We start from the raw sequence: 27293 nt of genomic DNA, 5'->3' as shown, positions 1-27293 counted from the left end.
CTGCACTTGTGACAGTTCTGGCAGCCAAGACACATGCTTCCTCTTTCCCACTAGCTTTCTCAGCTGTTCCCTTCTTCCCGGACCTGGGATTATTAACCCACAAAAAAGTGGGAATCAGTGTCAGATGAATACATTTCAAAAAAACTTTCAAAAAGTACCCTTCTCCTGTTTTTCGATGCAGACTTTCTCTTGAAACAGACTGACTAAATTAGACTACAAAAAAAAGAAGGAATCACATCAACACTGTCCCATCTGAACAGCCAAGCCATTTAGTAGAATGAGTATGGTGATTCACTTTTTGATGGCTATATTAATAGAAATTTTATTAACATTTATATTTACAAAATGTTGGAAATATACACTCACTGTCCTTAAATTATATAATTGGTAAACCTGAGTTTTCCCAATATGGGAGGATTTAGGTGAACAAATCCACATGACCTTTGCTGTCTACGCTTCATTGCTATGTGTCATTATTACACATTCATATTAGATGGTTGGCATATGCAGTTGCATGCTCTAGAAAAGCTGCAGCTGAAACACTTGCCTAGATGTGTGCTTTAAACTTAAAATGGTAAAATGACTGCATGTGTTTAAACTAATCGAAAGGTCACAATATACATGAAGCTCAGTCTTTCACTATAAAAGCCTCTTTATCTCCTTAAATCTCCCTTTCTATAGCTCGAGTAATGCCATGTTGGTTCCAAAATAGCAGCAGCTGTGGCTGATACACAAGATGACAGAAGAGTGAGTGTGTTTCCATCTGCAGTGTGACATGGTCCTGATGAGAAGAGCTCGTCTGATGAGAGTATATGTGTGCATGTACTGTACGTGTGTGCTTGCTGGCGGCTGATGAAGAACAGTGCTGCTGGCTTATTGAACTGCTTGAACCACCTTCAAGATGAAGACTTTGATTGCAAGGACATTAGAGCCCACCTGCTGCCTGCAACTGCTTGTGGCCAGATCCTCTGTTCTTAAAAACAAAACAAAACAAAAAAACAAGAAGCAGCAGCTTCTTAATTTTAACTTCAGATGCTTGCGTACATCACAGAGTGGGAGGGTGTCCATTCACCATTATTATTTTGGTTTGTATTTTTCCTTCATCATTCAGAATACTATTGTCCATGATGCCAAGTCGTGTAGTTTCCAAGCCATATCTTCCAATAGAGCTCCTTAAATAATAATTAAGCACAGATGTTCATTTGTTGGAATGATTTTGCTCGCATAGAATTAGCACAATTAACATGATATTTGGGTTCTAATTTATTATGGCCTGGTTTAAATTTCATTGAATAAAGATTGCTTTGTAAATACTCCAAGTTCAACATGGTGCTGAAAGAAGACTGGCATATAATTGTGCCTAATTAACACACTGGACTAAAAGCATGTAAAGCAAATCCTCTGGCTTCCGGATTTACCATGGTAACAATGAACTGAATATTTCCAAAAATACATGACCATTTTCACTTTCTGCTTTTTTTTCTCTCTCTCTCTTACATAAATGCTCACGTGTACAGAGTTGTTAATTTGATCAGTAATGGCTGGTCTGAGAGGTAAATCTAGAAAATCTAGAATTGTGGTCAGTGTTAAGATATATTTGGCAGGAGTTACTCCAAGTTTTCCAAACTCCACTATGTTTGCCTTATTCTGCTTCTTACTTAGAGAAACCATAGATCCTGGAATGTCCCTATTACCTTTCTTAAAGGGGTCATCAGATGCAAAACTCACTTTCGCAAGTTGTTTGTACATAAATGTGTGTTAGCAGTGTGTACACAACCACCCTATAATGATACAAATCCACCCAGTGTTTTTTTTAATCTCTATAAATAATATCCCCCTTTTCAAATGAAGCCACTCTCAGCTTCTTGTCTGTGTGACGTCACAGAGACCGAGCCCGCTCCACGATAGTTGATTGACACTGCCGTCTTACCTTAGACCCTTAGAGTATATTATATATATATATACAAGGGCGTCGGACTGGGGGTAAAACCAGTACTGATTACCAGGGCCCCAAAGGAAGAGAGGGCCCTTGAAAAGTCTGGAATATATATTTTCAAGGGGGGCATTAGGACTGCATAGGGCCCGGGATCTTGCGCAGCGCCCCTGTATATATATATATATATAAATTCCTTGCTGGCTTATACAAAATGCTTATTACTGCAGTTATTTCAGTGTCCCTGTCCATTTCAGTTTCATCTTAACTGTTTTAAGTTTCACATTCCAGTGTGGATTTTATGTATTATATAATCTTGTTGAAGGGAGAAAAGCAAGTAGTGGTTTTGAACATGTAGATTGAAATGTATCTTTAAATACCTTATACCATGGTCTGTCTAAAAACATGATTCTGATTGGCTGGCAGGTAGTGCATTAAGTGTTTTGCTTGCTTGCACACAAACAGCGAGAAAGAAAGATTGAATTTGTACGACCTCATTCGTTGCACAGATGCACAGACGCAGATACCTCACACACACAACTGTCTCAATCGATCGATAATTCAGATAAATCCTATAATTTACTCCAATACATGTGATCATACCGCTTTAATAACTGATGAATATAACTCATTTTTATCCTTCCGGTCAAATATTGCAGCACAAACATCATTAACAGCTTTAGCATGTCAGTGCTGGCTGTTGACCATGGTCACGCTTTGCGTCAGATGGTTCTCGGGCTCCACGTCATGCATTAAAATCACTGTGCATTATCCCTAAATATCTATGGAACTTAAATATAACTGCAATCATAGTTAAAATATATGGCTTTATTTAACTATCCTTTAACTAGTCTATGGGGTCATTGGAATCAGAGTCTCCAGAAGTCTGCCCTGGGTTTTGGCATTGGTTGGAGTGTATGGATTGGGCATATATATTGCATAGCCCATCCTCATGGCACATGGAGTGCAATGGCAAAGATGTTACATGGCTCTTGCCGCCCTCACTGTGTGGTTAACCATTCTAATCAATGACTGCTAATTAGCTTAGATGCTGGAGCAGTGAGTCAGTGAGGCCACAGATGACAGTAATGCAGATACGCTTACATTGGTCTGCAATATAAGTGCCTAATTCATGCCTTTGACTGTTATCTGCCTGTCTCTGAATGTCACAATTGAACTCTTTCAGCTGTAATTTGATGTGAAGTAGTATGTCTACACTTAAAGATAATCTATATCAGGAGCAAACGATATAGTCCTGGCTTGCTGGAGTTGTTAAGAATGAAATTGACAAAACTTGATCACACATTGCATTCCTCCATTTAATACAATTCTTTTGATAGAACAGAAAATTATAAATACATCTATTGACAATAAGATGCACAAAACAATATGCATAATTCTAATGTATATTTGCCCAATAAATAAAACAAAAAGGTGAAATACAGGGAGTGTCATTTAGGATAAACCAATCTATGTTTGGTGACCATTACATTCTTTCTTTGAGAAATATGTTTAAGCAAGTGTACAGTCTTGGAAAACAACTTTCGTACTTCTAACTGGATAAGAAGAAATTGTGTGTGATATATTATGAATGAGGTAGATCTCTCTAAATGTCTTTGATTTGTCTAATAATCTGTATCACAGCGTCTGTCATAATGAGTCAAACTACAAAAGTGTTTTCAGATACAGTCACCTGTGCTACACCAAATGCAATGGTTAAAATGCGTACATATTCAAAAATGCTAAGAATACATTTTTGTCAAATGAGTCATAGTTACAGCATGCGGCACACAGCACCTTCTCTAGGCTGGTTTTATATGACGTGCTCTGCCACAGCTCTCCCAGTTATTTTATTCAGAGCACGTATTCTGTGCTGCTTCCTGCCAGTTTTTCTTAATGAATCCTCCCTCCTCCTTTCTAAATACCACCCAACCACTACTCTGCCTGCCACTCACCCCTCTCTCTCTCTCTCTCTCTCTCTCTCTCTTTATTCCATCTTGACCGTGAAGATAAAATCACAGATATTGTCACATCAGCCTCACGACTTTGCCGAAACATGAGCCCCTTCTGTTTCAGACAGCAGTCATATTCAGTGATTTCAGGTGTCAGCATTCACATAAAATGTCTGTTGGACAGAAAATGTATAAGGATTTTTAAAAATATTTTCTTCTTCTTCTTCTTCACAAAACCTAGTGGTGGGTAATACAAAAATATCTACTGTTAAAATACAGGCACTCAGAGAACACATACAAACAGCGGTCCGATTTTCTCACAGAGAAATATACAAAATATATATATAATCAAATATATAACATATATATGACCGAAAACAGATATACAATACATAGCAAAAAATCAACAGCCTTACAAACAGCCATAAACTCCTTAAGGACACAAAAGCTCAAATACATAACCAGTGCAAATAGATCCAAAGTACTAAACCAAAATACTGATCATTTTCACATATGCAGCATACTCTAAATGTACCACTTTTCACATGTCAGTAACTAGAACTAACCAAGACACTGGTTTACTGCTAACATGTCAGTAGATATATGTGTCTCTTCTGCTCTACTCTGCTGGAGTTAGCTACAGTGTGCAGGTAAAATCATTTATTACTTGAATGCCTACACATATATATATATACTCCCCCCACGCACACACACAGGTTTACAGAAATACATGCAAGCATGTAGGAACGTTTTCATGTGCACATACACTGACCCTAGATTTCTCTTTGCAGAAGTCACTTGATAGACAAAACGATAGGTAAAAGCAAAATAACAGTCTGGAATGTCAAAAAAACATTTCTTTGTTGCAACATAAACATGTAATCTGGCACAAATTTCATTTTTTTCAATTTTCACAAGTTAATTTGTCATGCAAAACATGAGATCCCATCAGCTAGTCCTTTTACATTTAAAATAGGCTCTGTAATGACTTGGCATGAATAAACAAATACAGTTTTTTTCGATTGCTAAATGACAGTGAGCACATCTAGAGCTCCATGTGCAAAACTCTAACTACAGTCTGCACTACCAACAGTCACCTGAGCTAAACAGTTCACATCACATGCAAAACACATTCCAAGCAACACAACTCCTAACACATGGCTCAAAACAGGCTCAGTGCAGCCAAACACTACACACAACCCTCACTGAGATAACACACACTGTCACTCAGAACACACTGAGAGGAGAAACACTAGCATCAAACACCAATACAGAAAATACAAGCTTTTCATCTTTACAGTTTGAACAGTTTCAGTGACTTCATACAAAGTCATATTTTCTTCAAAGAAAAGAGTGACATTCTTTCACATGATTTATTTACATTTTTAGAACACAATTCTTTAAGGTAAATGAAAATTATAATTTGCTTCAATAGTCTGTAGTAATTTACAGAATTACAGTTATGAGAAAAATAGGTAGAAACTAAAAGTACATACTATAATTCGAACAAATAATTTTCAGGGCTAATCCTGAAATTGCAATCAGCAGTGTTTGAAATCTATTCTGTTTTGAATGTGTGGTTCACAGTTTTGACAGCAGTGTGTTAGCATTTGAACAAAGTGCTGTAAATCCACAGTGTTGTGCTGGTTGTGGCTAAAGTTGTGGGATAAGTGTGTAGAGTTTTGAAAACTGTGTTCAAGCAATGAAAAGCGAACTAGAGTTTGGTCCACATGAACTGCTGCTGTGCAGACTGTAGTTAGAGTTTTGCACATGTGATTCCAGTTGTGCCCACTGTCGTTTAGCAATAAAAAAAACTGTAAATAAATCCTGGCACTGCATGTTACTTAATAAAAAATGATATACTTGTTAATGTAAGTATTTGTCATTCTTTCATCCATCAGTGTTTATATTTCTCACTAAAGCCTTCCTTAACTGACCTGGAGTCATCTGTCCAGAGACTTCCATGATTTTATTTTGCATCCTACTTTCATAAATCTCTCAAGAAGAAAGCAGGGAAAGTTGCAGCATTTAAGGTTTAAAATCTCCAGTTTCTCCAAAGACAGATTCTCCAGGTTTAAACACAATACACACACACACACATACACAGACACTCACAGGGCTCCTCCATTGTCATTGTTTCTTTCTGACTTTTACCTAATAGAAACACAACTGATAAAATGCATTTGTCTGTGTACCGTCGCAATTTTTCCACAGGCCATCAGCGACAGTGACGAGATGTTACAGACAGCTTACCCTCAAACTGGTTATTTATCTTTTCAGAGCACCAGAAAAACTTCTGATTTTGTGAAGCGCATTTCATAGAGTGCACTGCTCCGAGCTGAAGATGCCTCCCTCCTTCTTTTCTCTCCTCCGAGACCGATGCACCTTCCAGCACACGGCTGCTATCAACAGCATGACGAACCCAGTGACCAGCAGCACCAGAGACACCACTTTAGTTTGGGGCAGCGTGTTGAAGGTGAACGTGACGCCGGTTCCCGCCATACCGATCACCAATGAGATGACCCCAAAGGGAAACACACAGCGGTACCAGGACTTCTCAGTGCCGCCGGTGGCCTGGGACAGACGCTCCAATGTGGACAGATCCTCTGGGGCTTTGGGTACAGCCATCGGGGGCATCCCGTCACGGGCCAGGCTGCATTCAGGGTCCAGCATGGCCAGCTGTGCGGAGGCTGGATGCTGGCAGGGCAAGCGACCTGATGAGCAGCCCATCTCACTGACCCTCTAACTGTCGCCGCTGATGCTTTTTCTGGTTGCTGTTCCTCCTTCTGCTGGCTCTGTCAGGAGTGAGCATTTGCCTGGGAAGGAGGGATATTTTTGGGTGTGATCTATAAATAGAGCTTCGTGAGGACAGGAAGAGTCATACAATCATTATTGGCTAAGGTGTACTCACTTCCTCTCTCAGGCTGCGATGTGTTCCTTGCTCCGCTGCATTTGGTGTGTCTGCCCTGCTTGAAACAGCAGCACATTGTCTGTTTTGCTAGCAGAGCTGACTGGAGTATACAGAGCTGAGGACCAGGAAGGAGCCAATGAAAGCAGAGGGGCCAGTCCGATTGGCTGCCGTTCTCCTGCGACATCACAGATGGTTGAGAGAGCTCCAAACACGAGTGTTATTGATGATGCTGATATATCCACAGCTTATGCCACCTACATTTATGCTCATCTCCTCCATCTAACACTTTCCGTCTGTTTTTCTATAATTACATATAACATGTTTTAATTCATTAAATTCAAAATACGAAACAAAACCATAAATAAATGTGTGAGTGTGTGTATGTACCTGGTATTCTAGGGAACAAATGTCCCCACAAGGATAATAATACCAGTATATTTTGACCTTGTCAGGACACTTCAACCCACCCCACCCCCAGACACCCCCCCCCCCCCCCCCGTCCCCATAGGGTCACAATTACATTTTTCTAAATCTAAAATCAAAGAAAGATGTGTTTGAGGGGTAGGTTTAGGGTAAGGGAACAGAAAATTCAGTTTGGATGGTAGAAAAACCATCACGTCTATGGAATAAACCCATAATGATAAGAATACCAGTGGGTGTCATTGCATATATTTTGAAAATTGATTTGCATTTGTTTCTATTCTGTAAATCCTCTGATTTTATACACCTATTTCGACAGTGAAATTAATACTGGTCATAAAATGTACTCTCCACATCACAAAGCAAGATAAAAGACATTGCCAAATGGAACATGATGCACAAAGGGAGTGCTATTTATCTCCAAGAAGCTTTTTGATGAGGATGTTCAACATCTGCAGTCCATGAGGATAATTGCACGCTTGTTTCTATTTATACAGTCATGAGTACCAAACCAGGGGAATCTACGTAACGAACAATGTGATCTGATTAGCTGGATCATATTCTGAGAGAAATTATACAGTACCAAGAACATTTGGCCAAAGGAAAATATCTTGAAGAAGCAACTGAATGTATTTCGGTCTGAGCTAGCATGCATTAGTTTAGCGTGCAGCTGTCTGTGGAGCTCATGCATCACTTGCACTTTCCGTTATGTATTTTTTCCTTCCAATATGGGTCTCTAGTATGTCGTGGGAATCAAAGTGTAGCCTGCAGGGTCTTATCTAATAACAATGAAAATCCCCATGTAATGGATGTTGTAGGTGACACAGAATGAACAAGGAGAGGGGAACCCATTGAGAGTGAGAGAAGGAGAAAAATAGGAGTAAACACAAACTGGCACTTGGATCTATGGAAACTCATTTAAGGGATAAATTGTGTGAAAGAGCATATGGAATAAATGCTGAATGTCAGACGGACATGAGGAGCATTACAGCAGTGACCCATCTAGTTCTGAGAATGTTTTCAGTGTCAAGTTTTGTTTTTTTATCCCGAGAATGTTCTGCTAAAAGGATAATATTCTCTAACAACATTCTAAAAATGTTTACTGGTAACATTATTAGAATATTATACCCTAACATTATAATAAAGATTTTAGAGGGAAGCTTCCCATTGCACTAGATGTGGACTTTGTGGATGTGAAATTTTGGTTGTAAGTGAAAACCCAACCTTTGTTTGATCTCAGCCTTCATCGTCATTAAATATCTAAAAAAAACCAAAAAAAAAAACCACCAACATTACCCGCTTCACTTATTATGAACAAGACTGGCTTTATTTTTTTTGTCAGACATTTACAAAGTTCTTATTGAGAGGTTTAGATGTTTAAATGTTGACAGTTTATTGAAAATAATAGTTTGGTTTGAAGTCACCATTGTTGGGATAAGTAATTAGGCAGTTTGACTAGACTTTTCAATATAAGATTTTAATTGGCTGTTGTAACTATGTTTGTTATGGCAAAAACAACAAGATAAAGTGTGATCAGATGATGTTGGCTACTTGTTGATGTCAAAGACATTATCATCTTGTAGTGATCTGATCAACTAATTTCATCAAGAGTCTAATCTATGCTATTAATTTCATTTTATTGACTTTTATGTAATACATTTCAACAGCATGAGATCCAGCAGTGCTTTAATCAGATAATCTGTATTTCTATATGTAATTTTTAAAACACATTGTTCATTAATCACTTTGAACTACTGAAAGCTTACGCACACACAGACATCAAGAATCAGTCTATGAATATCACCAATGGTGACATGCTTCATGCCGCAGTGCAATCTGGGAGCCATGGATGAGTTTTGTATGATACACCCAGAATGGATTGCAGCAAGAAGCATGTCTCCATTGCTGAGATTCAGTAATTCTTGATGACTATGTGTCTTAATGACAAAGTTTTTTTTTTATCCTTGAAGTGATCTGATTAAAACACTGCTGGATCTAAGTCTGTAGAACCACTGATTGTCTGTAATAAGTAGTGTGCAACTAATACCATAAATTAGACTTGAAGAAATCAGATAACAAATCTGCTACATAGTGATTATATCTTTATCATCAGTAAGCAACCAGCATTGTCTAATTACATTAACTTGCTATTTTGCCATAACAAACATAGTTACAGCTAGAGATCAAGAGTCAAGAGTTAAACTGCCCAACTAAAGCGAAACACTGATCACCATAATGGTGACACCCAACCAAACTATTACTTTTAAACAGATATCAAAATCTAAACCTCTGTTAACATCAATAAGACCTTTTGTACATGTATGACAGAGTCAATCTGGCTTATAATAAATGATGCTGGAAATACTGTTTTTGGAGTTATTAAAAATAAAAACATTTAAGTTTATCATCAAACAAAGGTTGGGTTTTTAACATTTGAGTCCAGATCCAGTGTCCAGTGGAAAGCTTACCACTAAAATCTTTACTAGAATGTTTGGGACAGAGGTGGAAAGTAACGAATTACATTTACTCGCGTTACTGTAATTGAGTCGCTTTTTTGTGTACTAATACTTTTTAAAGTAATTTTTTTAATTTGTAATTTTACTTTTACTTAAGTATATTTTGATTGAAGTATTGTACTTCGCTACATTTTAAAACACATTAATTACTGAGTAAAAAAAATAAAAATAAAAAAAATAAATCGCTCCCTGGAAACTACGGCAGTAAATAATGGGCAGGAGGGCAAACTGGCGCTAAAATCACAAGAAAGATGCCGACGGACAAAACAGGCGTTAGTGGTGCAGACACCGCTGAAAACGAAACCCCGTCATATTCTGAAGTTGAACCCGAAGGAAATTAAGTTAACCCCTGCCCATATTTATACTCTATTATGCTGTGTATGCTGTGCTTGCCTAGGGAGACCAAACTAGCAGTTTATAAAATCTCGACAAGACATCAACCCTTCGCAAGAAGAGGTAAGCTAAATAATTGCATCGTTGCATTGGTGGTTAAAATGAAGCTTTGACATTTTAGCAAGAGGTTTTGCACAAATTAGCCAAAAAGACAGTGGTGAGGAGTGTGCTATTTTTGTTTTAATGATGTGCGCGCGCATTTATAGTGCGTTCTTTCACTGTGTGATTCAGTCTCCTAAAATGCATTTAGAATGATCACAAAATTGAAGATATAGGGGCAGAAAATTCACATATTTATATAATTTCATATATTAAATCAAAATCACACAAAGAATGCCATCTTTTCCTCCAAAAATCATCATGAATATATACATACATATATATAACAGTTCAGTAAACAAGTTAATTAAGAGACTTGCGTTTTAGACACCATATTGCCTTTTTTAGCTCTATTTCTACAACAGAAAATAATTCCAAACACAGCCACAAAAGCACAGTTTTGCGTCTCTGAGCAACATGACAGTGTTTCGTTTCTGAATGAATCAAACGTTTAAATGATTCGGTTCAATCGCAATGACTCACTTATTAACAGTGACTTGCTGACACATACTGGCCATTTTAATTTCACATTTAAAGTAGGCTATCTTTTGATTTTTTAAAATAATTAATTTCTTATCATTTCAAATGAGTATTCAACATTTTATGTCTTGTATATCAAAACATTATTCATGCATTTGTAACTGCAGGTTAAATGCATTCTTGTCCAGCACTACACTGTGTGATACATCTAAATGCCACTTCCAATGAATCTTCTGCATTTCCTCTGCATTAAAAGATGAGTTTGTTGATACTGATTTCCCTGGCAACAGCCCAAATGTATTATTATTCTAAATAACTGATTCCTTTAATTAAAAACAACTACAACCCGAATTCCGGAAAAGTTGGGACGTTTTTTAAATTTTAATAAAATGAAAACTAAAAGATTTTCAAATCACATGAGCCAATATTTTATTCACAATAGAACATAGATAACATAGCAAATGTTTAAACTGAGAAAGTTTACAATTTTATGCACAAAATGAGCTCATTTCAATTTTGATTTCTGCTACAGGTCTCAAAATAGTTGGGACGGGGCATGTTTACCATGGTGTAGCATCTCCTTTTCTTTTCAAAACAGTTTGAAGACGTCTGGGCATTGAGGCTATGAGTTGCTGGAGTTTTGCTGTTGGAATTTGGTCCCATTCTTCCCATATATAGATTTCCAGCTGCTGAAGAGTTCGTGGTTGTCTTTGACATATTTTTCATTTAATGATGCGCCAAATGTTCTCTATAGGTGAAAGATCTGGACTGCAGGCAGGCCAGGTTAGCACCCGGACTGTTCTACGACGAAGCCATGCTGTTGTTATAGCTGCAGTATGTGGTTTTGCATTGTCCTGCTGAAATAAACAAGGCCTTCCCTGAAATAGACGTTGTTTGGAGGGAAGCATATGTTGCTCTAAAACCTTTATATACCTTTCAGCATTCACAGAGCCTTCCAAAACATGCAAGCTGCCCATACCGTATGCACTTATGCACCCCCATACCATCAGAGATGCTGGCTTTTGAACTGAACGCTGATAACATGCTGGAAGGTCTCCCTCCTCTTTAGCCCGGAGGACACGGCGTCCGTGATTTCCAACAAGAATGTCAAATTTGGACTCGTCTGACCATAAAACACTATTCCACTTTGAAATAGTCAATTTTAAATGAGCCTTGGCCCACAGGACACGACGGCCCTTCTGGACCATGTTCACATATGGCTTCCTTTTTGCATGATAGAGCTTTAGTTGGCATCTGCTGATGGCACGGCGGATTGTGTTTACCCACAGTGGTTTCTGAAAGTATTCCTGGGCCCATTTAGTAATGTCATTGACACAATCATGCCGATGAGTGATGCAGTGTCGTCTGAGAGCCCGAAGACCACGGGCATCCAATAAAGGTCTCCGGCCTTGTCCCTTACGCACAGAGATTTCTCCAGTTTCTCTGAATCTTTTGATGATGTTATGCACTGTAGATGATGAGATTTGCAAAGCCTTTGCAATTTGACGTTGAGGAACATTGTTTTTAAAGTTTTCCACAGTTTTTTTACGCAGTCTTTCACAGATTGGAGAGCCTCTGCCCATCTTTACTTCTGAGAGACTCTGCTTCTCTAAGACAAAGCTTTTATAGCTAATCATGTTACAGACCTGATATCAATTAACTTAATTAATCACTAGATGTTCTCCCAGCTGAATTTTTCAAAACTGCTTGCTTTTTTAGCCATTTGTTGCCCCCGTGCCAACTTTTTTGAGACCTGTAGCAGGCATTAAATTTTAAATGAGCTAATTAAGTGGATAAAAGTGTAAAATTTCTCAGTTTAAACATTTGCTACGTTATCTATGTTCTATTGTGAATAAAATATTGGCTCATGTGATTTGAAATTCCTTTAGTTTTCATTATATTAAAATTTAAAAAACGTCCCAACTTTTCCGGAATTCGGGTTGTAGTTTGAGATTAATAGACCTATCCCAGGGGTGTCAAACTCAGTTCCTGGAGGGCCGTAGCCCTGCAGAATTTAGTTCTAACCCTGCTCCAGCACACATATCATGTAGTTTTCAAATAAACCTAAATTATTAGATTAGCTGGATCAGGTGTGTTTAATTAGGGTTATATCTAAACTGTGCAGTACTGTGGCCCTCCAGGAACTGAGTTTGACAACCTTGGCCTGTCCCATTTTTGACTCCCTCCCACTGTTAAAATGTAACTAAGTAATTTTTACTCTGAGTAAATTTTAAATGAGCTACTTTTTACTTTTACTTGAGTAGGTTTTTAGACTGGTACTTTTACTTGTACTTAAGTAAAATTTCATTAATGTAATGGTACTTACTTGAGTAGAATATTTTTGTACTCTTTCCACCTCTGGTTTGGGATAATGTTCTAATAATGTTACTATTAATTTTTTTTTTGAATGTTTTTAGATAATTGTATCCTACATTTTAGAATAATGTTCTGGTAACTAAAATAAAACTTGCCGGTGAAAACCTTCACAGAAAATTCTTAGAATGGTATAATTTGTAGCTGCATGAGGAGAAGATGCCATATGTCTGGTCACCTGACCTTTCTGTGTGACTCACTGGTGCTCAGGGAGGTACAACTGGAGCTCTGCCTACGGCTCCACCTGTCATCCGGTCTGGTGTCATATGTGCTAACTTACCATTGCATCTCTGAAAATGAACAAGCCTAAAGCAATAGATGCACTATTGTATCAAAATAAATGTACTTTTTATCTACTTATGTGACCACTGAGTCCGTTTAAGACACCTGTACCAGTATAGATCAGGGTCAGCCGGCTGGGAATTGTGCAAGTCTTTGAGCAGCTTCAATGCAAACGAGTCATGACCTAGAGGCTTGTATGCTGCTGATGGGTAACTAGCCCAGTTCTGTAGGAGCTTGTGGGTGTCCATGGCACGGGGAGCACTGATGGATTGATTTTAAGTACAAGAAAAGAGCAAGGATTGATCTCCTTTGTTGCATCTAATCCATATTGTATGAACTGAAATGTCATTGACAGAGGCAAGCTTGCAGGAAGATAGAACACAATATAGGGAAAATCTGAGGAAATACTGAAACTTTCACACTGCCAATGTCTGGGTAACTGTCTAAATGGAGATTTCAATCAAAGGGCCGTTAAGGGACTGCAGGAGGAATACAGCGTATTGGGTGATATTTTGTCAAATCATCTGAATTTCAGAAACTTCCACAGCTTTGCTGTTGTAGTTTTTTTTTCTTCTGAAGACGGACAAATATAAATAGTGATGAAAATATCCATCACAGGTGAAAATTTACTCATTAATGCACTAAAAAAATGGCAGTCTGCAATTATTAACAATATCTTTTTAGATGTTGGTTTAACAAACAAACGTTTCTATATATAGAATATCTTAAAAAAAAAAAATCTTATTTTTTATTCCACTGAAGAAAGTCCATCACACGGATTTGTAATGACATGAGGGACACTAAATAATAACAGAAGTAACATTTTTGGGTGCACTAACCCTCAAATTAAATGACTAACATTAAGTTACAATGAACATACTATAAAACAATATAAACAATATATTTATGAAACTATGCCCTGGATGAATAAAATAAGTGCTGTAAAATGTTACTCATTTGTTGATTTTTTTTTTTATGTATGTATATCAGATATAGTATCGCTGCACATTTTCATTTAGTAGATGCTTTTATACAGAGTGACTTATAGATAAGAATACAGCGACATACTTTGAAGCCTTGAGTCATAGTTTTAATTTAGTCTCCTTGTAAGTGCTGAGAACTCATGCTGAACATGGAAACAGCAGAAAGAAGACCGAGAAGCAAGAGAAGAAGAGAGAAAGATGACATGATAAAAGGGCAAATTCCCACGTCTATTAGCTCATTATATATTTATTTACCTGGAACAAAATGACATTCTATCTTCAACATTTCCTACAAGCAGTGTAAAATCCTCAGAAGATTAGAAGATGACTTATTCAGAGCAGTTAAAACCATGTTTGCCATGTTTTTTTTTTTTCTGGGCTTATAGACTTTCATAAATTCCTCACAAAGCTTATTTATTTTTAATTATGTAGGTGATATGATTGTGACTATTCTATCCACACTTCTATGCTGGAAGGATAGTTCCATCATTCTCTGTTAATCACAGCTTTAACAAGCAATGTCATCTCATATTTTCCAATTACAGTTAAGCTTTAGAGATTCAAAACAAGTTTGCTGGTGTCAATATTAATAGCAACATATAGATGTCTCTGTGGTAACTGAGCCATACTATGTATAACAAAAGTCATCACAGTGAGTCACTATGTGCCCACTCACTTAACATTCAAATGACATCAGTGCTTCATTTCAAATTAAATAGTTAATTCAGCGTATTTCGAGATATCCTGAGCATCTATAGGAGAAAACAAAAACATGAAAAATTAAACATCCAGTTTCAAGAAGAAGAAGAAAGAGAGTTTAACTACTGTATAAGGACATTGTGACCAGCAAAATAATATATGGGTGTAATTTTGTATTGGTCTATGCCATATCAACTATGAAACTGTTTTTGGGGCATCAGAAACTTTAATTTACACAACATAATGCAAGTTTGCACGTCATCTGATCTGTGGAATTGCGATATGTTTGGAATGTTTACCCTCTGGGGAAGGATCCATTAAATAATCCTGTATACGTTTCATTGTAGACACTATCAGTGTGACTGTACACAACTTGGGCGGCAGTGGCTCAGGGGTTCATGTAGTTTGTCTACAAACCGGAAGATTGGTAGTTCAATCCCCAGCTCCACCTGACCAAGTGTCGAGGTGTCATTGAGCAAGACATCTAACCCCAGCTGCTCCCGATGAGCTGGATGGCAGCCTTGCATGGCTGACATCGCTGTGAATGTGAGGCAATTTGTAAAGCGATTTGGATGACCATGGGGTCTGTTGAAAGCGCTATATAAATGCAGTTCATTTACCACCATGCATAATTATTTTTAAGGGGAAGTCGTGGCCTAATAGAGAGTCGGACTCGCAATCGAAATGTTGTGAGTTCGAGTCTCGGGCCGGCAGGAATTGTAGGTGGGGGGAGTGCATGTACAGTGCTCTCTCCACCTTCAATACCATGACTTAGGTGCCCTTGAGCAAGGCATAGAACCCCCTGCTCCCCAGGCGCCGCAGCATAAATGACTGCCCACTGCTCCAGGTGTGTGTTCACAGTGTGTGTGTGTGTGTGTGTGTGTGTGTTCACTGCTCTGTGTGTGTGCACTTTGGATGGGTTAAATGCAGAGCACAAATTCTGAATATGGGTCACCATACTTGGCTGAATGTCACGTCACTTTCACTTTCACTGCTTTATACTCCAGACAGCATATTGCGAACCTGTCTTCTGTGTCTGGGTGACTCATTCGCTCTTGGGAGAAGGGAGGCCATGATATTAATGAGAGTTTGACTGGATAAGCTTGTCGCTAACAGTGTTGGGGGTCACGCTTTACAAGTAACACGAGTTACGTAATCAGATTACTTTTTTAAGTAAATAGTAAAGCAACACATTATTTACTTTTTAATTTAGAAGGAAATATCTGAGTTAATGTTTCAAATAAGTAACAAGCTACTTTGTTTCCCATGTCTTGTCTGACAAGTTCTCCTGTTGTCAATTTGAGAGAAATGGGGAGTAATTGCAAGGCATTGTGTGTACATGATGCTTAGTTCGAGAGTAAATATGAACATGTATTTACTCATCTCAAATTAACAGATTCAGTATTATATATATTCGTCATGCAATTTGTTTGAGCTGGGCATTTACGTAAGATGGAGAACATGAAGAAACAATACGACAGTAACACGTTACTGTATTCGGGGGACAGAATGTGTGTGTGCTCTTACAGAACAATCCACCTCTGACAATGCACTATATGCATATACACTTTTTTGCCGAATAGTGTTGAGCATAATATATATATGTCAGTTAAGAAATCGGATTGTCCGGAAATATAAAAAAAATAGCTTACTAACCCACATATATGGTAGGTAAAGTAAACACAGGGACAGTTTCCAAACAGTGCATCTAATACAAAATAGGCTTAAGTATTTCTGTAATCTCCATTATGAATACAAAACGAAATATTACTACTACTACTAATAATAATACTAGTCGTATCTGGGCGTGTCAATTATTCAGCACGTCATCAAAATCTCACTCCAGCTGGCAACTAAATTTGCCAAACCTGGTACATCCATTAATAGTGAAAACAGGCTTATGAAAATAAAACACGATTTTTTTATGCCATGTTTTGTGATGGTTTTGTATTATAGGAGAATAAAATTTAAGCGGTCAGTACAGTAGTTAAGTATCATTTCGCTGTGTAATTAATTGCGCTTCATCAGAGAAAACACGATCACAAATTCTGATTAATCTGTCTACAGCGCCATCTGGTGGTCATTTTGGTTCTCTAAGCGCGCATAATAAACTATAAAAAAATATTTGATAAATGTATACAAAATGTATATACAGGCTCAAAAGTGTGATACCATATTGAGAATACTGGGTTAAACTAATACATATTAAAATTATGATTCTTAACAGCTGTTAATGAAATAACCTGACATGACTCTCTGCGAGCACCGCAAACTAATGTGACTTCACCGAGAATGGTTTAAAATGTAGCTGTATGGCTGACTGAACAGTATCAAACAGCTGTGTTTCTCCGGCGGTCCTACGGTGATTTTATTCGTATCGTCGTCTGCGGTGTGCGTCTGCAGATCTGCGTGTGACGTAGGCGACCAGCAGCCAATGGCGTGACACACAAACGCAGCAGAGTTGCGCAGTTACATTGTGAGAGGAGCGCAGCCATTACACTTGATCTTAAATCTTTAGAAATCGTCGTTGGGATTGCACTGGCCAGTCAGTTTTCTCTTCAATTTGCGTGACAGTATTCTGAAATTAAACCTAAAATCCGAGCGGGATTTTAGTGATCTCTGCTCAGGAAAGTTGTGAAACTTTATAAACCGTGTTACTTCACAAGGTGTAGCGCGTCTGCTAGTGTCAGTGTTTCTCTGCTCGCATCTCACGCGCGCTTTTATGCAGCGCAGTGATGGGCACACCTCTGAAAAACAAGCCGTCTGCAGCTGGTTGCATGCCGTTATGTGGTGACCTTACGTCTACCGGCGACTCGACTGCACGAGCATCATCACAGCAGGGCGAGCAGCTCGAGGCCCCGACTCCGGTTTTACTCTGTGAGTGTTATTATCGCTTGCTTTCATGAGTCTTACACGCGAACTGTTTTTCAGCTATTGCATGCATTTTTCCTTCTTTCAGAAAAGTTGGCTACTGTTTGGTCAGCGATCACAAATTTCTGTGCTGCCTTGAACTAATTGATTTCTTCACAGAGAAATTAATTGTTGAGCCATTTCAAGACCTACCAGTAATCTCTGGGATAGTATTTCTGCACAAGTCAGCTTCATTATAAACCTTTTAAGATGCATCTCATGTTCTGTATTGTATGTGTGCTCCACAGATCCCATCAGCGTTAACAGTGCTTTATCAGCTTCACCAGTTTCTAACAACAGAGACAACAAAGTCCCACATGGTGAGTCTGGAACCTTTTCTTAACTTGTAAAAGACTAAACCATGAAGAACTGTCCAGCTGTAACATCAGCTGTTTTCAGTGTTGGGGAGTAACTAGTTCCATGTAACAGAAGTAATATAATTACAAAATAGATGCAAGGGTAATTTGTTTCAGTTACTGAGAGAAAAAAGAAGTGTAATTAAATTAGTCACTTATGAAAATGTTAACGATTAAAAAAAAAAGGGGTTACATCTGGATATTATAACACACATACATTTTTGATTGGTTGCTTTCCCAAATTGCATTGACTGCTCTAAAATATGAGACACAAATGTTTCAGGAGTTCAGGACACGTTTATTTCCTATTTGGGTTTATGCATATGCTTTGTTTTTTATTTTTATTTTAAAAATGGTATCATCGCTATTTCTTGTCATGATTTTAAATCTGTATTTAACCTCGGAATGATCTCAAAGTAAAAAGAGGTGCTAAAGTCTAATTTTGTGGTATCTGTGCTTTAATATATATATATATATATATATATATATATAATTTTTTTTTTCTTTTTTTTTTTTTTAAATAGTGATGATGGATTTTGAAAGTAATCAGTGTTGAGTACCACTAAAAAAAAGCTCAGTCCTTCCTGCTTTAAATGTTCAAAATGATTAACAGTTGAAAACATTTGTTAGAAATGTAGAAAAGTAATCAAAAGTAATCAGTTACACTACTTTAATGAAGCTACTTAAACAGTTACACTACTTATTACATGTTAAATAGGGTAACCTGTCATCTATTACCTATTACATTTCCAAAGTAACCTTCCCAACGCTGGTTCATTTTCAAAATAACACACTGATTGTTTTCATTCGAAAATGAAATGTTTCGAGTTGATTTGATAATTTGTTGCAGCTGCTAAACAATGTCCTCAAAATTGGCAGGTGGTCGAGGGATTGAAGCAGTTTCCTCGTCTTCTGAGTTCACTCATGGTGCCATCGTGCACCTCATCGAAGCCATGCAGAGGTGCTGGGATGTTTACAGCTCACGCGAGCGCTCGCTTCTCTTCCAGAGCGTTCAGAAAGAACTGGAAAGCCACGGTCACTCTTTACCCGTAGAGAAGATTCGCCGCAAATGGAATAACCTCATTGTTACATACAAGAGAGTTAAAGATCGCAGCTCGTTGTGTGGAGGCCAAACAAAGACCTCATGGGAGTACTTCGAAGTAAGAGCTTGTGGGCATTTTGTTAATGATGCAGGTTTATTTGTTCGACATTAAATTCATTTCTTTAAAATTTCTGGCATGTTTTTATCATATTGTTTGCTGCTCCAAGCATTCCCATTTTAAGAATGTTTGAAGAAGCCATAATATTAAAGGGAAAGTTCACTCAAAAATGAAAATTAGCCCATGATTTACTGACCCTCAAGTCATCCTAGATGTATATGGGTTTCTTCTTTCAGACCAATACAACTGGGGTTATATTAAAAATGTCCTGGTTTTTCAAGCTTTATAATGGCTGTGAATGGGGTTTAAAATGTTGAAGACAAATATAAACACATAACTCAACATAAAAAAGGCTCCACACACACAGCTCTGGAGGGTTAATAAAGTCTTTCTGAAGCAATCAATGCATTTTTGTAAGAAAAAATATCCATGCTTACAAATTTATAAAATGTAATCTCTAGCTCTTTTAAGATATTTTCTAATGTAACTCTATTCATATTCGTCTGACAAAAGAAAGCCATATACATCTAGGATGGCTTGAGGGGTGAGTTATTATTGGGTGAAAAATCCCTTTAACGCATGGGTATTCCCCTTTATAGAAATACTGAAATATATTATCTTAAGTGCTTGAATAATAAAATGCATATAAATGATGATATCAGGAATATCAATGACAAAAAAAATGTAGGACAGTGGAAATACAGTGGTGAATTACTGAATAATCTTCCCTGTTCTGTTTTCTTTTCTATTTTTTTTCATTACAGATGATGGATAATATACTAGGAAAGACTAAATTTGCTCAGAGAGGCCCTGCTTCAGCCACTCTTGTTGGATTTGCAACCACAGCCAAAGCAGGTGTAAGATCAGAGGATCATGCGTCAAACAGCGTGCCGGTGGCTGCAATGGCCGCCTCTTGCCTCCTTCCCACTGGAATCATCACAACCTCTTCCCCGATCCCTACACTTGTGACGTCCCCAGTGCTGTGCAAAGTTACCCCAAAGTTAAACCCCAGCCCCTCTTGTAGCACAGAGACGCCTCTGCCCTCCCTTTCACCAAAGCCAGTGCCGCTGGTGAACCGTCAGCCACTGAAGCGGAGGTTACACCATCTTCGGCTCAACTCCATGGCATCTCGTGTAGCTCAGCAGCAGGGGCAAGCTGAGGAACGCACCACTCTTCTTCGCAGTTTCCTCACCGCTCAAGAAGAGCGCATCCATTTAGACGAGCAACACCAGCGCAAGGCAGATGTGCGTGAGCGACGCAAGGAGAAATCAGCACGGGCCATGGCTGATGCGATGGGGCGGATGGCGACGGCACTGGAGCTGATCTCATCCAAGCAGGACACCATTATCGCTCTACTTCAGAGACTGGCTGATAAGCACTAATATTGCTTTAGCAACAAACCTGAATTTAATTTAAAGTATATAAAGTGTGTCCTGTTGTTCATGGTATAAGTAATTGATTTGGGAACCCGTTTTTTAGTTGAATAAGCTTGAAAGATACTAGAAATGACTAGAAAACAATATATACAGAGCCTATAAAAATGATTTCCTTCCTTGTAAGTTTTCATGTTTCACTGTGTCGCAAAGAGTTTTATCTGGCTATTTTGACAATGAATAACAGTATTGTTTTATGCCAAAAGTTTAGTCTGTACAAATATTTTTTTTGCAGTTATGAATAATAACAATAATAAAAAGCTTCTTTTTGAAGATGTGTAGTTTTAAAAGTAAAAATAAGAATGAAGTTGTTTAAATTATTGTTGCCCTCAAGTGAACACACAGCATTACACACACCACACACATGCTCTTATTCAGCAATATGCGTCTTTAGCCGTTCACAGGTCCCAGCTCTTATTATGATACTCAGTTTTTAATACCGTTTTGGATATAAATCAGCTTTACTTGCAGCGAGTCGTTCACAAGCTGCATATGTAATAAGGAGTTGCTTCGTCGTTGACAAATTATTTTTAATTATTTTTTTTATAATATCCTTACTATTGCTATGGGAGAAACAGCTGTAAACTATGCAGGGTTAGTGAACCGTACGAATGAATCACACTGGATCGTGACCAGTTGTCATCTTGCAAAACTGTTTGACAGATTAGATCTAAAGAGTGATTTATTCGTCAAACTGGTTGTTGGTTCTGGCGACGCCTTTGGTTGTGACGTGTAACAGCTGAGTGGACGTGTTACTCTACAGAGCAAAATGTATTTATGCAGAATCGATCACCTGCGATCAATGAAAAATGTAAGTTTAATTGTTAGATGTCTAATTATTGGTAACATAATGGTATATTATGGTAATAATATTATATGTATTATTTTTACCAATATTATTGGTAATAATGGTAAAAATAGTAACATTACATGAAAACTAATTTAGTTTGTTGCTTAATGCTCGTTTGTTGCTCTGCCGCGATGAATCGTTCTAAGTCAAACCAGAGTCATCAGCTTATTATCATGGCTAATATTAATGTTCAACCAACATACAAAGACTTATAGTAAATTATGTTGTGGCAGTCTCACCTACATGTAGACCGCGTGGCCTAATGGATAAGGCGTCTGACTTCGGATCAGAAGATTGAGGGTTCGAGTCCCTTCGTGGTCGCATTTTTACATTTATTTATGTTACACAAATATACGCCAATATGAATTAAATTTTAAAACGGCGAATTGTTTTTAAAAACGTAGTATAAGTTTTGCGATGGAGCGATTCATGAATATAAATATGCTGAATCTGCTTGTTCGCTTTGCTATTAGTAGATCTAGATTCCGTGACTACAGCAATAGCAGAGTGGCGCAGCGGAAGCGTGCTGGGCCCATAACCCAGAGGTCGATGGATCGAAACCATCCTCTGCTAGGTGCATTTTTTTCTTATTTCTTTTTTTTTTAATCCTCATCCCCAAAACTACTTGTCTTTTTCTTACAATGTATCATGTTAATTTACTGCGAGACAAATAATAATTTTGATATATTTAAATTTTTAAAGTTTTTGTCACATTTATGGCAGGTGAACTGGATGCGTTAATTCTAGTGTTATACACATATCTTAATTCTAATTAAATGCACTACAATAGTATTGAATTAATTAATACGGAATAATTAATTTTTTAATTCATATGTTGATTCAAGTAATCTCAAATGTACTTCAGTAGATGCTACAACCAGCAAAAGAGCATGCCACCTTTACAGTGTAATTTTGCAATGTTTATATCAAAGTTTGAATACAGAACAAACAATCATGTTTTGGGTTCAGTCAAAGTCAATTCGTCTTGCTTGCTTTGTTGCCGTATGTAATTTCTTCTGTTTGAGTCTTTCCAAATTTCTTTTCTCTAATCTGCACAGACAGACAAAACAGATTTTTGTTAAAACAAATATTGCATTTGTAATACTTTTTACATGTATGCTTTACTTCATGCATTCTAACCTATGAGCTCTCAGGGCGATATCCTCCTCAGAAGGCTCTGGTTTCTGCTGGCTGGCTTCAGTAATCATTGCTGAGATCTTCTGAAGACAGTCTTCTAGATTTCTCTGTTGGCTTCTGCTAATCTCTGAGGTCACAATTAACTCTCCAGCTTTGTTGACACGTGTTTTATTCTGTTGACACAAGTATATGAGCAGTGGATGTTTCACACGTGCTTGCTATTATTAGACTTACTGAAGAGGTTACACTTACTTTTAAGAGAATCTCTTGCCTCACTTCTTCTGGAATCCATTCTGCTGTTTGCACATGGAAACGGACCTCTGCTTTTGTACTGACTGCAAATAAATATTACAAAATATAAAGTGGCAAAACAAAATACTGACTTTATTTAAAAGACCTTTTTGATGCGTAATGTTTATATTGTATAGGATTAATCGATGTGTTCAACAATATTTAGAACTGTTAAACGTTTGACCTGAAAGGCATTGTTATTTGACAAACCCATTCCCATATTATCCTGAACTACTGTTTAGTTACATTAACCTAACCCTAACCTTACACACAATCATTTTAGCATGTATAACATTTATAATTTTAACATATGTCATACATTGTGTGCATTGTTACTCCAGCAGGTCGCGACCTGGTTTTTGGTCTAAAAAGTTACTAGTAGGCTAACTAAAGAATAATATGTTTTTTACATAATAAGTAAAGTATAATTAAATAGTAGTGTGCGGTTTTTCAGTAACTAGTAGTGTAACTAATTACTAATAAGATTTCAGTGATAAGATTTCAGTTACCATCCATAAAACAGCTTAGTTAATTACTTTTGATGCCTCAACCCTGTTGATTTAAAATCCATTATCAAATAATTTCTAGATTTATTTGAAAACTCGCACATTAATGTGATGTCCCAAGTGCAGCAGGCAAGCTTGGAATATGGAAAAGCTTACATTCAGTAGATAGAAAAAATATATAAATAAAGTAAATAAATAATAATAATATATAATAACTAGTGTTGTCACGGTACCAAAATTTCAGTATTCGGTACCGATACCAGTGAAAAACCACGGTTCTCGGTACCAATTTCAGTGCCAAAGCAAAACACAAAAATATGCTAAAAAAAAAATAATAATAATAATAAAATCCATTCCATTCTTTATACTTATTTACAATTATGTTTAAAGTTTTTCTACAAGTAATATAATTATGAAAAACAGTAAACAAGTTTCACCCAAATTTAATTTGTCTTTTAAATAATGAAATTTAAAAATAGTCTGCAGGTGCATTTGAAATGTTTTAAATAATCTGGCAATAAATGCCATCTCAGTTCTGCTTTATGACTATGAATTATTATATGCAATAACAAACAATAGTCAAGCACTGTAAAATAATTTGCCACAGACTCAACTGACTTCTCTTTTGTATGATTGCATGAGTCTCTTCAGACCTATAGAACTGTACTTGTTTGACCTCATATCTGAACTTTTTTCACAAATTGAACATAGAAATAAATAAAAATAATCATAATAATAAAAACAACAGTTATTTCTTAGTCTAAGTGCAACCATAATCAAAGTAGACAACTCTTTCAATGTTCAAATCAAAGCATAAACAGAAACCCAAATTTTCTTCAAACATGATACAGAGCTAGGAGATGGTTATAACTACACATCCTATTATAGTGTGCATACTAATTACAGCCTAGATATTGTATGCAGCCTAATTTGCATGCATCAGAGAGCCGCAGCCGCTCTCAAACTGCTGGAATTGAAATTGCGTTTGAATGCGCACACACATCATTTTTAGTTTCCCTTTTGCAATTCGGGACCGGAGGTTCTGAGCGTGCTAGATATGTCAGACACTTACAGTGCGTGTCAATGAACGTTTTTAATTAATTCCTATGGAAGTACAGCTTCAGAGAATGCTCCAGCTCAGCTGTTGACATCACCATCATCTCATCTTACTCCCGTGATTGCTGTCTGAACTCCTGACACGGGGCCACCTGGTGGCCACGGGGCTCTATGCAGCCGCTTGCATCGCTTATTAGGTAGGGCCATTTTTGTGCCCAATTTTGACCCCCTGCCTAAGTAATTATTACCCCCTAGTATTGGTAGGTTTAGGAGTAAGTGTGGGGGAGGGGTTAGGATTAGGGGTGGGGTTAGGATTAGGCAATCATGTAGTGTCTTGAACAAGGGGGGTAATAATTCGGCAGGGGGTCGAAATTGGGCACACCACCGGCACTGATAGTAGTCAATATTGGAATAAGTACTAGTATCCAGGGGCGCCCACACATTAATGAAAAAGATCTAGTACTATCTAATGACTAAGTACTAGTAACTTTACAAAAGACACTAGCTAAAGAATGAGCCATAGTAGCTAATTATTACGTACTAATACTTCAGATACTAGTATCTTAAAAATAAGTACTAGTAGCATGGAAATGGATACTAGCACGGCTTAAAGACTAAATGTTAAAACGGCTTGCCATATAGCAGCTGCTGCAGAAAACCTTCAACACCGAAACGCAGTTTACCTTTATTGACATGTTGACCGCCGGGTCCGCTGCTCCGACTGTATGTTATCTTCAGTTTATCTAGAAGAGATGAAAGTTCATGAGCTGCGGATTTGTCTTGGATTATTAGATATGCTGAATCTGAATCCTGAACTTCTTACCGACCGGGATGCGCGAGAACCGATCGTCCTTAGAAGAAAATGACATTATGTTTAAGCAGTGCTATGTTGCACATCAAGGAGTATCATGGAACAAATACACATTATGTTTTTTGTATTATGGAGAAATCAAAACATGATCACCTGTGTAAAATGCGATGCCTGTTTCATGTGGGAATAACTGTTGCATGTTAAGTGTTTCGGTCGCGTTTTGACATTACCGAGTAGGCCTACAGTTACTAAATTACGGCATATATTCCTCGAACATAACATTTTACGCAGCTGTAAGAAACATAAACTTGTAACCACGGTCGCCGCCATGTTGAAAATGAGGAGCATGCTCGTGCAACGAAAACATCCGGGTGAAATCCGCTTTGGTTTCAGATGCGCGCTTACTTAATATAGACATTAAAAAGTGTGTGTAAAGTACTTATGAAGACAACGAAGTGTTGTACATTATTTTCTTTATGCAACACGAATAAACAATAAGGACAGGTTCCACCGAGATTTGAACTCGGATCGCTGGATTCAGAGTCCAGAGTGCTAACCATTACACCATGGAACCACTTAGCGTAATAACTGAAAGTATCTTATATAAAATACATGCCGACAACACTGAATCCCCGAAAAATCCCCGACAACACTTACGCTCTCACACACGTTCTCTCATGTTCAGTCCGGTTCTCACGAAGTGATACGTCGCATAGCGAAAAAAAGAAACTGCAACGTACCGATAGACAAGACAGAGCAGGTTAATTTACTTCTGACATGAAACAAGCATGGTCTCGGGACTTTAAGAAATTAAAGAAATTCTAACAATAAATATCGTTGTGTGGCTCAGTTCTTATTCTGAGTTTTTAGTTTTTCTACAGTCTTTTTCTCCCTGTAGGAGGTCGAATGAGTTTCAATGAAGACTGCCCATTCAAGGAATACAATGAGGTTTGCACAATGCAGTTGGTTGCCTTGTGTCTATAAACATTATTTTCGTGTTTTTTTATTGTAACATTTTTTATTTGCTTGCCTTTTAAATATTCACTTATGATGTACGCTTATACGTGGATATAAAATAACACTGTAATGTGAATAGTAATTTTTATATCAATAGACAAAAAAAAAAATTATTCAAATCGCGTGTTTGATAATGTCAAAATACCCATTCATGTGCAAAACCAAAAATAAACCTGGTCTAGAGAAACATTAAAAAGCTCATACGGGTATCTAGTGGTTAAACCATGGCATAACACATGAAAATTATTTTCTGGCTATCAATGCATTTAATTTGCCTCTTTGCACTTGCATTTAAAAACTTTTTCTAATTTAAACCTAAACACTACACTAAGTGTAATATAAATACTAAGCATATTAGAAAATATTATATTTATTAAATGGTAATTAATGGATCATAATTATAGCACATATTATTTAGCACCAACAAATCGACTAAAATATAGGCTAAGTAGAATTGAACTAAAATATGGTAGTTTTGTCGCTCTGTACAATGATTCAAATATAGCCGCGGGTTCTTAAGATGAAATCATTCATAAGCAAAAAGAGAAAACCAGTCACCCCAGATGGGACTCGAACCCACAATCCCTGGCTTAGGAGGCCAGTGCCTTATCCATTAGGCCACTGGGGCAGCGACTACATAGATAATGAAAGAATTTCACTCTTAACCGGTATGTTTTATATCGCCTGCGATACTTTTCACGCCTCGTTTAAATAAACCTTTAGCA

General features: G+C 37.4%; 3 protein-coding genes and 3 non-coding genes across 7 annotated transcripts; 2 read left to right on the top strand and 4 right to left on the bottom strand.

The window, feature by feature from the left end:
- Positions 1–5708: 5708 nt before the first annotated feature.
- LOC132122586 (transmembrane protein 100-like) lies at positions 5709–6931 on the bottom strand. 2 transcript variants are annotated; one of them, XM_059532965.1, is made up of 2 exons: positions 6797–6931; positions 5709–6731 (listed from the first exon to the last, which is right to left on the bottom strand). In XM_059532965.1, the coding sequence occupies exon 2, from the start codon at positions 6613–6615 to the stop codon at positions 6202–6204; it is 414 nt and encodes a 137-aa protein (XP_059388948.1). In that variant the 5' UTR covers positions 6616–6731; positions 6797–6931; the 3' UTR covers positions 5709–6201. The 2 variants fall into 2 exon arrangements, with proteins under 2 accessions (XP_059388948.1, XP_059388946.1); XM_059532963.1 differs by having other exon boundaries at positions 5709–6701.
- A 10543-nt stretch (positions 6932–17474) lies between these two features.
- Positions 17475–21105, top strand: si:ch1073-357b18.4 (uncharacterized protein LOC797129 homolog). Its single transcript, XM_059532962.1, has 4 exons — positions 17475–17918; positions 18200–18271; positions 19187–19467; positions 20232–21105. Exons 1-4 carry the CDS (start codon positions 17777–17779, stop codon positions 20847–20849), a joined length of 1113 nt encoding a protein of 370 aa, XP_059388945.1. The 5' UTR covers positions 17475–17776; the 3' UTR covers positions 20850–21105.
- Positions 21106–21998: 893 nt separating this feature from the next.
- trnar-ucg (transfer RNA arginine (anticodon UCG)) lies at positions 21999–22071 on the top strand. The gene has a single exon. It is a non-coding gene; the product is annotated as a tRNA-Arg (tRNA).
- A 577-nt stretch (positions 22072–22648) lies between these two features.
- mrpl58 (mitochondrial ribosomal protein L58) lies at positions 22649–25923 on the bottom strand. The gene is made up of 6 exons (XM_059532961.1): positions 25705–25923; positions 25564–25591; positions 25424–25483; positions 23140–23222; positions 22891–23060; positions 22649–22800 (listed from the first exon to the last, which is right to left on the bottom strand). Exons 1-6 carry the CDS (start codon positions 25897–25899, stop codon positions 22716–22718), a joined length of 621 nt encoding a protein of 206 aa, XP_059388944.1. The 5' UTR covers positions 25900–25923; the 3' UTR covers positions 22649–22715.
- A 130-nt stretch (positions 25924–26053) lies between these two features.
- On the bottom strand, positions 26054–26125 carry trnaq-cug (transfer RNA glutamine (anticodon CUG)). The gene has a single exon. It is a non-coding gene; the product is annotated as a tRNA-Gln (tRNA).
- Positions 26126–27123: 998 nt separating this feature from the next.
- Positions 27124–27196, bottom strand: trnar-ccu (transfer RNA arginine (anticodon CCU)). The gene has a single exon. It is a non-coding gene; the product is annotated as a tRNA-Arg (tRNA).
- Positions 27197–27293: the final 97 nt, after the last annotated feature.

This window comes from Carassius carassius, chromosome 40 (assembly GCF_963082965.1).
Source record: "Carassius carassius chromosome 40, fCarCar2.1, whole genome shotgun sequence".
NCBI classification, from domain to species: Eukaryota; Metazoa; Chordata; class Actinopteri; order Cypriniformes; family Cyprinidae; genus Carassius; species Carassius carassius.
Note: the sequence above shows the minus strand (reverse complement) of the source record. Positions and strands in the feature narration are given on the sequence as shown.